The 12,431-nt window shown below is 27.3% G+C and overlaps 1 protein-coding gene across 4 annotated transcripts in view; it reads right to left on the reverse strand.

The window, feature by feature from the left end:
- LOC123270646 (transcriptional activator cubitus interruptus) overlaps window positions 1-12,431 on the reverse strand; it is a 142,721-nt gene that overhangs the window by 27,771 nt on the left and 102,519 nt on the right. For all 4 annotated transcript variants that reach the window (XM_044736785.1, XM_044736793.1, XM_044736805.1 and 1 more), the window contains one exon: window positions 1,680-1,933. In XM_044736785.1, coding sequence (XP_044592720.1) covers window positions 1,680-1,933 — 254 coding nt within the window. The remainder of the gene's footprint in view (window positions 1-1,679; window positions 1,934-12,431) is intronic.

The raw sequence follows: 12,431 nt of genomic DNA on the forward strand, positions 1-12,431 counted from the left end.
GCGTATAAAGCTTCAACCAGATCAAATTTTTTGGTACATAGTAATAGTAGCAACAGATGGATGCATTAGAGTGATTATTAAAAATATTGTAAATATTAGAAATTGAATGTCAAAAAAATTAAAATGATCTTGTATCTTGTGAACTATTGAAATTTTTAAAGATATAAGCTCACCCTGACATTCCACTCATCGAAACCTTTCATTTGAGTACCTACATCAATTTTTCATATATTTATATATATTATATATATGTATATATGAAAAATATATCAAAAATGCAAGTGGATACCCAAATGAAAGCTCTTGATAAGAGTAACATCGGGATGAGCTTATATCTTAAAAAATATCAATAATTAAGAAATGACCTTGTATCTCGTGAACTATTGACATTTTTAAAGGTATAAGCTCATCCCGATGTTACACTCATCGAGACCTTTCAGTTAAATACCCACATCAGTTTTTCATATATTTTATATATTGTATATATGTATATATGAAAAATATATCAAAAATGCAAGTGGGTACTCAAATGAAAGTGCTTGATGACAGTAATACCGGGATGAGTTTATATCTTTAAAAATGTCAATATTTTAGAAAGTGCATTACAATTGAACAAAAGTCATTATATAATTAAGCAAAATTTTATTTATTTATAGTTTACAGGTCACAGCAGTCACATAGTGACTGCAGATTGCTAGTTATTATTAATTGTTTTGTGTACTTAAAGTAAAGAAGAAATGAAATAAACTTAAAAAAAATAACTATTATCACAAGGAATGACTTTGTATCTTGTGAACTGTTGACATTTTTAAAGAGATAAGCTCATCCCGATGTTCCACTCATCAAGACCTTTCATTTGAGTACCCACATCAATTTTTCATATATTTATAAATATTATATATATGTATGTATGAAAAATATATCAAAAATGCAAGTGGGTACTCAAATAAAAGCTCTTGATGAGTGTAACATCGGGATGAGCTTATATCTTTAAAAATGTCAATATTTAAGAAAGTACAGTGCAATTGAACAAAAGTCATTATATAATTAAGCAAAATTTTATTTATTTATAGTTTACAGGTCACAGCAGTCACATAGTGACTGCAGATTGCTAGTTATTATTAATTGTTTTGTAGTTAAAGTAAAGAAGAAATGAAGTAAACTTAAACAAATAACTATTGTCACAAGAAATGACCTTGTATCTTGTGAACTATTGACATATTTAAAGAGATAAGCTCATCCCGATGTTACACTCATCAGGACCTTTCATTTGAGTACCCACATCAATTTTTAATATATTTATATATATTATGTATATATGTATGTATGTATGTATGAAAAATATATCAAAAATGCAAGTGGGTACTCAAATGAAAGTTCTTGATGAAAGTAACATCGGGGTGAGCTTATATATTTATAAATCTCAATAGTTAAGAAAGTACAGTGTTATTTAACAAAAGTAATTATTTAATAAAGCAAAATTTTATTTATTTATACACAGTAAAAAATTTTTCGTCATTGTGTAAAGTGTAAAAATGTTTGTGTAGAATTTAACATTTTAGTATGTTGATTCAACACAAATTGTGTAAAAAAAGTCATCAACACAAATTTTTGTGTTAAATAGTAACTGCAGGTTGCTAGTTTTAGTTAATTTTATATAATAATTGTCAATATTTTACCGTGTAATGAGGCGTTGGGACTGTGAGAAGAGGCCTGTATCTGGTGGTAAATGTGGTCCATGTAGTTAATACGGTAGGCTGGATGCAACGGCGTATGGTCCGAAAGTGGGTGACTACGACGGAAAAAATCACCGGTCGCAGAACCGTTTACTCCGGGAGTTCCGGAACCCGGATCACCACTTCCGGCGTTTCCACCTGGCGTTCCACACCCTGGACTGCCTGCACTACCGATCGCTGGAGAGCCTCCTGTTAGTCTGCAACACAAAAAACATTTAATTATTATTAATTTATTTATTCGGGAAAGTTTTCGGTAAAAGAAAAAGCTATGAAAGGTGGACGTGTCTCGTTTGGCAATTCTTTGAGAAGAAAGACGTCGTCGACGCGAGACGTGACGTCTGAGACAACCAGAAATGTTTATCTGTAGCTGTCGGCGTGTGTGTGTGTGTATGTGTGTGTGTGTGAGAAGACTCATATATTGAAGGATGTATAGGTATATAGTAAAGATATAATAATAATAAGAAGAAGAGGCGAGAGAGTAATTTGAGGGATGACGATTGGACACGCGCGAAATCCAAGGAAATGGCGCGTGTCTTACTTAAAGTGCATCTTCAAAGATCCGCCGAGCAGACCTCGAACCACTCTCGGATTTCTCATCTCTTTCGACGCACCGTCGACCGACTCAATCTTCTGTGTCTCGAGTCAACAGAGATTATTCTTTCGAATTATAAATATAAATTATTTATGGGACCGAGGGTTTGAGTTTATTGTCTGTTGATTTTTAGAAAAATTAAAATTTTTTTTTAGTTATTAATTATAATTATTTACAGAATTTTTGTATGAAATATAGAATTTTTTAAATTTTATAAAGTAGTTGAATTTTTTATTTATAAAAAATTATAAATTTTTGACTTGAATTATTTTTAAGCCTTTTTTTTTAAATGAGAATTTTTTAAAAGTATTTTTCAAGTTTATGTAAAAATTCAATTTTTGGCAAAATTTTTCACTTTAAATTTATAGTGATTTTTTATGAAGTAGCAAAAATTTTTTAATTACATATTTTTATAATTAAGCGGAAAAAAGAGCGATTGAAAAATTATAATTTTAAATAAAATTTTCATGAAATAATATCTTTAGTATTAATTTTTACATTTGCGAATACTCTAGATTAAAATATATGAAAGTGTTCAAGATAGTCATGTCGAAAATCGCAAAAAAACGGGCCACGATTCATTATTGGTTAAAATTTAAGTGCGCGCGTAGCGCGCTATTCAAATTTCTAGTATAATTTTATATTTTAAAAATATTCTTCTTACTAATTTTTTAGAAATTTAATTTTTACACTGTAATTTTTATATTTTTTCTTTCAATTTAAAATTTACACATAAAAACATCATGAATATTTATTCACAGTAAAAAATTTTGCGCAATTGCGTCAAAAAATTTTGTGTTAAATATTTAACACTTTTTTGTGTTAATTTAACATTTTTCTGTGTTAATTTAACACGATAATTGTTAAATTTACACATAAAACTGTTAAATATTTAACACAAAATTTTTTACTGTTATTAAGTTAAAAAATCAGCGGTTAACTTTTAACTTTTTTTCATTTGATCAAAAATAATTTTTAAAAAAATTTTATTTCTAAAAAATTTTATTTCTAAAAAATTTCATTTTTCTTTTCTGTATTTTCAATACAAAATCATTCATCTTAATTATACTTCATTAAAATAAAATTTGTATTTTGTGATTAAAGTTTAGTCGTTTAAGGCTTTAAACAATAAAAAATAATTACTCTCTAGCGACAATATTATCATAAATATCTCCCAAATCCATATTTAATTGCTACTGTTACCGTAAAAGAAGTCCAAATATTAAGAATACAAATATATACCTAACAAGTGTATATCGACATACAATCCACATATGTACTTAGTACATAATTTTCATTAATACATAATATTTATATATTTGCTCTGAAAGTTTGCCGTGTAAAGACGAAAAAAGTCTCATCAGTGTTTGATGTTTACCCAGAGTCCACAAATCTCTCATGCCCACTTTGCCCACTAAGGAAGAACCCCCGCCGTGACTGCTCGGTCAATAAACGAATGTTCGCACGACAATCGACAAGTCTTAACTCAATAACCGGATGTGCTAATAAATAAATAAAAAACTTCCTATGGTTCTGTTCACACCGATCAGAAGAGCTCGTTAACAATCAGCTGACGATGAATTGTTATTAATCGTTTGGATAAAATCCAAGTTTCCAAATTTTAACCAAACAAAAAGGATATAATTTGACAGAAGAAGTCGCAGGATAATTGGTGACGAGCGTGAGCGGGTGCATCATATTTATTAGATGGAGCGGTACCTTTACTTGCATCTAAAATCACCATCTTAATCTTCTTATTCTGGCTCGCTCCTTTTGATTTATTTTGCTCTTATTTGTTTAACTTCGTCGCTCTTATTTTTTGGGTTAATTCATTTCGCTCAAGACTGTAACTAGCGAGCGGAGAAAAGTTGAGTTCTGTCTTTACTTAACTTCAAGACAGAGCAACTCGGTTCTATTTCGAATGCTGGTGAGTGCCAGATGACTCGATGCGTGCACTACTCTCTTTTATACACCATCTTGCTCTTCCTCAATAACCCGGTCTATGTATTCAGATTGTAAGTGTGTGCTCAATGTCTTTTAGTTGTAAATCCGGGCTATACAGAATACAGAATACAACATACACAAATGCACACCCTCGCCTCGTTAATGCGCACCGTCCTCTCTGCTCGCCTTAGTCTTCTTGTCTTAAGGCCTCGACAAGTTAAGACTGAGAAATAAAAATATTTAAATAAAAACAAATAAACTACAACAAACAAAACTCCAGTCGTTAACTCGACACACCGGAAACTGTTTCTATCTATATTTATAATCATGGCGCTTCGGTTTCTGGTTCAAGTTGTTTTGCCTCAATTGCTAAGTAATTTTAGTTATTTTTTAACTCTGGATGTTTTAATTGTTAAAAAATATCGGAATTTTCACTTAAATTTTCGCATTTTTTGTATTTTTTGTTATTTAATCTCTGCTTGGAAGAAAGATTTTAAAAAATTAAATGATGAAGACATCGTTGTAGAAAATTTATTATTAATAATTAATTAATTAATAATAAAGCGCAAATTTTTTAATTTTATCAGGTATTAATAAAAAATTTATTAAAATGATTAATTATTAAAATAATTAATTTATTAAATAATTTTTAATAAAAAAATTTTTTTTTTCAGTAAATATTCAAATGATTATATAATTTATCATTATCTGAACTTTTTAAAATTAATAAATAAATAAAAATCATTTATTAGTTATTCGGTTAGCGACGTGAAAAATAATTACCTTACACTTTTAAAATAAACGACGTTAAATTATATTTTAAATAAATATGGTAATTTTATAGCGGCCTTGGTATCCTAATTAGCTAGATTATATTGAGGATCTCGCGGGTATAATAAATAAGCCGGTTAACTACGTTCATTAATGCAATCCGCTTGTTAAATACACTTACAGTAGTTTTCTCCTGGTTAATAATTATAATTATTAAATTGTTAAAATGTTTCGTCCTGGTCTAATTGTTCGGAATTATCAGCAACTGCTTAACATGTGAGTAATTTTAATGGAAGACTACAAACAGGTTCACACTTTTGCGGTCTAGTAGTTTGTAGTTTATAGTTAGTGATAGAATTTTATAGATTTTTTTTTTTTTTAAGTTAATGGGAGAACGAATTCCTCTTTTGGTGGTGTTGGTCTGGTGTGATTAAGATTGGCCTCGTCTACCTGCCGTCGCATTTGGATTAGCTCTAGACTGATCGGGATTATAAATATCTTTATTAACAAGGTGGAAAGTTTGTTGCCAGTCAAGGCAACTTGTCAATTTATTATTGATGACATTCCTAGTTGATTCCAGTTCTAGTTTCATTTATATTTATATTTATGCTTGTACTAATTATAAATTATGCTCAATTCAACAAATTTCTTTTTTTGGTCTAATTTATTCAAGTGGTAAACTAATAACTAATAACTGATAACTTGCATGCAATGTCTGCAGAAATTTATGTATAACTATTTTAGAATTGTCAATCAATGATAGTTTTCTCTAGTATTTAAATAAACGGTATTTACATTCTTGAACTGTAAATTCTCCATGATTTGCCTCTAAATAATAAATTAAAATGAGAAAAAACTTACTTTTTAATTTTTCAAAGTTAATTTATCCAATTTCAAACAATTGATAATTTTTTCAATATTCTACATTAAATTTTTGCAATAATAAGAATAATTGGTCTTTAAATATTATTCTTGCAAATATTCTTAATTTAAAAATGTGATTGCCGTGACATGTGAACTATAAATGAATAAAATTTTGATTTATTAAATAATGACTTTTGTTAAATTGCACTGTACTTTCTTAACTATTGATATTTTTAAAGATATAAGCTCATCTTGATGTTACACTCATCAAGAGCTTTCATTTGAGTACCCACATGCATTTTCATATATTTTTCATATATATAAATATATGAAAAATTAATGTGGGTACTCAAATGAAAGGTCTCGATGAGTGTAATGTCGGGATGAGCTTATATTTTAAAAAATGTCAATAGTTCGCGAGATAGCAATTCAGTTCTTAATTATTGACATTTTTAAAGATATAAGCTCATCCTGATGTTATGCTCATCAAGAGCTTTCATTTGAGTACCCACATGCATTTTGATATATTTTTCATGAATACATATATATTTATAAATATATATATATATATATATATATATATATATATATATATATATATATATATATATATATATATATATATATATATATATATATATATATATATAATATATATGAAAAATTGATGTGGGTGCTCAAATGAAAGGTCTTGATGAGTGTAATGTCGGGATGAGCTTATATTTTAAAAAATGTCAATAGTTCGCGAGATAGCAACTCAGTTCTTAATTATTGACATTTTTAAAGATACAAGCCCATCCTGATGTTATGCTCATCAAGAGCTTTCATTTGAGTACCCACATGCATTTTGATATATTTTTCATGAATACATATATATATATATATATATATATATATATATATATATATATATATATATATATATATATATATATATATATATATATATAAATATATAAAATATATATATAATATATATGAAAAATTGATGTGGGTGCTCAAATGAAAGGTCTTGATGAGTGTAATGTCGGGATAAGCTTATATCTTTGCAAATGTCAATAGTTCTCAAGATACAAGGTCATTTTTTAATTCTTTTAATAATATAGATTATTTTTTTGATTCAAATTAATTTTTTTTATTTTCTGTGCAAGTAATAACAAAGTTTAATAACAATTTTTGTTACTTTTGGACCACCGGCCGAAGACCCCCGTCACCTCTCCTTTTCACTTCACCTCCGCTCGTACTTAAAACCAATCTAAAGGGTATAGAGTACTTTAGCATGAAGCATAAAGCATAAAACATAACCAATCTCAATCTCTTGGGCAATCTTCCGCCATTTTAATGTCTCAATCTGCGGTTTTGCTTGGTGGGCGGCATAAAAAATTTATTCACCGAGATTCATCTCCAAAATTTGTCTCTATAGTCTCTATCATTATTATGGATGAACGTATCTGTATGGTTAAATTTTAAATACCAGGTAAAATTAAAAAAGAGCCTCTGTCCCGATCTTTGCCCACCAGATACCCGGTCGAGATTGTTATTCTTATTATTCAGCTACTTTGAATCGAGCAGGTGCGTTCTCGTCGTTTACCTCGATTTATTTGGTTATTCACCGGATCGATTCAGTCATCCTCGGCTTGCCGATCGCTACCAACATGCTGCCTGCGATGGATTATACTTATTATCAACCGGTTGAAAATCGTCGGAATACGAATAGCCGAATTATCGGAAGATAACTCAGTTTTTAAATACTTTATTAAAATGAAAACCTTTTTTCTTGGAACACTTTTGGAAATCGTTTTACCATATGTGAGCTCTTTGTATTTTAATGCACTCAAAAGAAAATTAATTTGATTTAAGAGAAAAATTTTTGAATCAAAAAAAATTTACTCAAATCAAAAAAAAATTTTCTGTCTAAAAAATTGATGAAATTTTTTTTTAATTTAATTTTTTGTCTGTAAAATTTTGTTTTTTAAAAAAAGTTTAGAAATTGAGGAAATTTTGGACAATTTTAAGAAGAAAAAAATCTAGACTGACTTTTAATATTTCGTTTTTAGTTTAAATAAGTAGAACTTCCAAATTGACATTGATGAAATTTTTTTTTAATTTAATTTTTTGTCCGTAAAATTTTGATTTTTAAAAAAAGTCTAAAAGTTGCGGAAATTTTGGACAATTTTAAGAAGAAAAAAATCCTGACTGACTTTTAATATTTCATTTTTAGTTTAAAAAGTAGAACGTTCAAATTGACATAATGAAAAAGATGAAATTTTGAAAAGACCGAATTCTTTGGCCATCTTCGCACTCCATGGTGTCTGTCAACTTTCCCTTTTTTTCAAGGAAGTACTTTTTCATAACACAGGTCTTGCATTGTTGCCAGATGGGGCAGTTTCTTTAAATTAGACTTTTTTGTAGACATTTGTAGCTTAAAAATGTTAACTTGAATTATTAACAGCCAAAGTTTGAAATTCTGTACTTTTAAAGTCAATTTGAAGTGACGTTTTATTCTTTAATTGAAGTAAACTTTCTCTTGTCTTCAAATCGAGGTTAAAAATTCTTTAGACAACTTTTCTTATTCAAGACTCAAGAAAATATTTAACGAAATTTAGCTAATTATTTATCCATATAAATTGAATGATTTCTAATACTAATTTGTTTATCTACATAAACTTATTCTACAGAGATTTGTTTGATTATTATACATACTTATTTTATTTCTTTTCTTTTTAAATTACTTAATTTCAGACTACACACACTGATAGAAGGATTTGTTTATAGTTAAAAATATTTGTTAATATTTAACAAATGATTTATTAGAGACCACTTTTTAGTCCTTAACAAATATTTCTTAGTATTTAAAAAGATTTATTAATATTTAATAAATGAATATCTGATTTATTAAATACAAACAAATCATTTTAAATACTAAGAAATATTTGTTTGATACTAAAAATGGTCTCTAATAAATGATTTGTTAACTATTAACAAATATTTTTTTAATACAAATAAATCCTTCTATCAGTGCACAGAAAAATATTCAGAATGAAATTTTAAAATAATCTAAAATTATCTTTCACTAAAAACAACGTGTACTTTAACATAATTATAATGTTTACTTTTGTCATTTGACTATCGCCTTGGCATGAAACTTTATAAATAGATAAATAAATAAAATATTTTTTGGACCAAGTAAAATTATTTTTCTGAGTAACATTTAGCGAGAATTACAAAATTTTTTAAGAAAACTAAATGTTTACTTTGATTCCAAATAAAATTTCTAACAACGTAACAACACGTTAAATTACCATATTGTTTACCTGAGCCGATGCAAGAGTTTTCTCGGTAAAAACGTATTTTCTCATGAAACTAATAAAATAAAAAAAGTTTAAAAATAATTATAGCCAGAAAGATTGAAGTATGTAAATACCTTAGAAACGAAACCAAATGATGTAGTTGATGATAATGATTTCCTTTTCAGATAATTTATCGTTCAACACGATCGTTAAATTCTCTATAAATTGATTAAGATCTATCTTCTATCTATGGACGTGAGTCGCGAGAAAAATATGGTTATACAAATTGTGGATAAAAATTTTTAACCATTTACTTAGAACTAAATTTATGTAAGCTTGTACCAATACAAAGGCGACTTTGGTTTTAGTTGAAGTTTTAGAGTGTGTGTGTGTGTGTAACTAATACATACATTTGTACATCGATGATAGGAGAATATATATGTATACTACTACTACATACTGCTCTGGGCAGTTAGTGGGAAAACAAGACACGATTCTTGATCGACGGATTCGATATGCGTGTGAGGATGCCACGCCGCGTTAATGAAGTAATTCGTGCGCAAAAATGTGTGCACGCTTGTTCCGTGAATTATTCATTGAGTTGGGTAGTCATCAGCGAAAGCAACATGGAAATTATTTCGGGATTGTTATTATTCGAACCTATAATTCTTGAAATTTTATTTTTTATCATAATTATGATCATAAATAAAAAAAAATTTAACTATTATAATAATATTTTTATTTCATAAATCATTATTATTATTATTCTAGCCGAAATATTAAAAATATGACAAGATAAGAAATCTTTTTTTATAGAAATTTAATTAAATTTTCACTGATAGAAGGATTTATTAACTTAATTTGTTTGAAGACAATTATGTAATTTATTAAATTTTAATAAATATTTTTTAACATTCAATAAATATTTATTTGAGAGGAAAGTACATTTATTAATAGTTAATAAGTATTTATTAATAGTTAACAAATATTTATTACCAGTTAATAAATATTTTTTTGAGTGAATTTGTTTTGCTTGTAATGTCATATGATATGAAGATTGCTTATAAACAAAAATCATCTTTATAAATTATTTGCATTAATTATATTACATTATAATAACGTTTATTGTAAAACACAAAATTCTATCACAGCTTTAAATTATCTTTTATATTTTTAAATATTAAAAACGTTAATTTATTTAGTGAATTTAATTATTATCATGTATTCCATAGGGTTATAAAAAGTGTGAAAAGAAAATTGCATTTTTGCTTTTTATTTTAAATAAATATTTGTTAACAGTTAAGAAATATTCACTAACCATTAATAAATATTAACAGTTAGTAAATTGTACTTAATAAATTACTTATTAACTATTAATAAATTACTTATTAACTATTAATAAATATTTATTAACTTAACAAATATTTATTAACATTTAATAAATTTTATTTAATAAATAATTTATTAACTGTTAATAAATATTTATTAAATTCTATGATTTTAAAAACTTATTTATTAACAGTTAATAAAGCTTATTAAATATAAACAAATTCTTCTATTAATGTATGTTTGATAGCTTAGAATATTAATTTAAACAAAAAATGAAAAAATTTAGCGAGTTTAAAATAATATTTTTATCTAATAAATCATTATTATTATTATTTCCGCTGAGCAATTGAAAATATGACAAAATAAGAAACCTCTTTTGTAGACAATTAAATTCTTTACAAAAAAAGTCATTAATTTTTTTTTATCTTTGATAATTTAGACAGAATATTAATTTAAACAAAAAATAAAAAAATTGAGCCAGTTAAAAGCGTTTTTTTAATAATTTATAATAATAGTAATAATAATAAGGGAAAAGTGGGTCGTTATGAAACAATTAGCGAAAAAAATATTGTAATATTGGAAAAAAGTAAACTGTAATAAATAACAGTCGATTTATAATAAGTAATGATCAACTGCTAAAAATTACCATTTCAAACAGTAAAATCGTGATTTTACTATTCACTATATAATATTTACCATTTAAACGTTATAATTTACTCTTTACATGGAAGAAAATACTATTTCAAACAGTAATATTCGCTATGTAAATGTCTAAAATATTAAAGTATAATAATTAAGAACTAGACTTTGATATTTATCATTTCGTACCTAAAAAATGATCTTATGATATGTAAAAAGTATAAAATAAAGTTAGTAAATTTCTAATACAAACAACGTCAATATTTACAAAGTAAAATGGTAAATTTTAAACGCAACGCTAAAAATCAAACTGTAATTATTGACTTGCTTAGATTGGTAAAATGTATATTTTAAAAGTATAATTTTTACTGTTTCAAACGTTGAGTTCCCCTTCTCCTCATAATATGGACTATATATTGAAATGGCAATTTTTACTGTTTGAAACTGTAATTTTTTAAGATAAAAGAGTCGTTATTTACTACAGTGACAGCTACTAATCACTTATTTTGGATATTAAATTATAAATTGTGGCTTTTATACTTCCTACGTTAAGTTCTGTAATATTTATATTTTTGCCACTCCGATGTCCGCTTTACTGTTTGAAATTATAAAAACTAACCGAGATCCGAGTGAATATTACAGTTTACTTTTTTCCGTGTAGTGATTACTTGGCTCAGTAAGCCCGAGTTCGATCTTTGGAGCCTAAATTAACCAATTAACGGATTCCAGTGTCAGTGTCCGGCTGATAAACGATTAACGATCGGTAAGAGTAAGAACCGTCGGAAATGTGGAGATTAAAGACACGCGATCGGGTTCGGGGATCCTGAATGGTGGAGTTTTGAATCTTTGGAAGATTGAGACTCGGTATGTGTGTAATGAGTCGACTAAAATTGAGAAGATCGTCAAGAAATGAGGACCGTGACTAATGACTCTATTCACTGAGTACCAATCGCTATAAAGACATACCACACATACTATCGCACATATGTAAGCTGTGGTGTGTATTGTTGTGTTAAATTGTATAAATAGAAGCTGAGAAAGAATAAAATAGAAGAACGATTCAAGTCGGTTTTAAAGATATTCAGCTTCGCAGAATGGCTTCCGTTCCCGGGAACCAGATGATCCGATCTTTCGCGCGAAACCCAACGGGGAAAGTGAGAGGTACCTTACACTCGTGAATACATATATGTTTTGTGTTGTATACGTTTATATTCCAATGTATATGCCATTATAAATGGCTATATTGAGTCTTGAAATAAAAATCAT

The sequence above is a fragment of the Cotesia glomerata genome, linkage group LG1 (assembly GCF_020080835.1).
Source record: "Cotesia glomerata isolate CgM1 linkage group LG1, MPM_Cglom_v2.3, whole genome shotgun sequence".
Taxonomy (NCBI): domain Eukaryota; kingdom Metazoa; phylum Arthropoda; class Insecta; order Hymenoptera; family Braconidae; genus Cotesia; species Cotesia glomerata.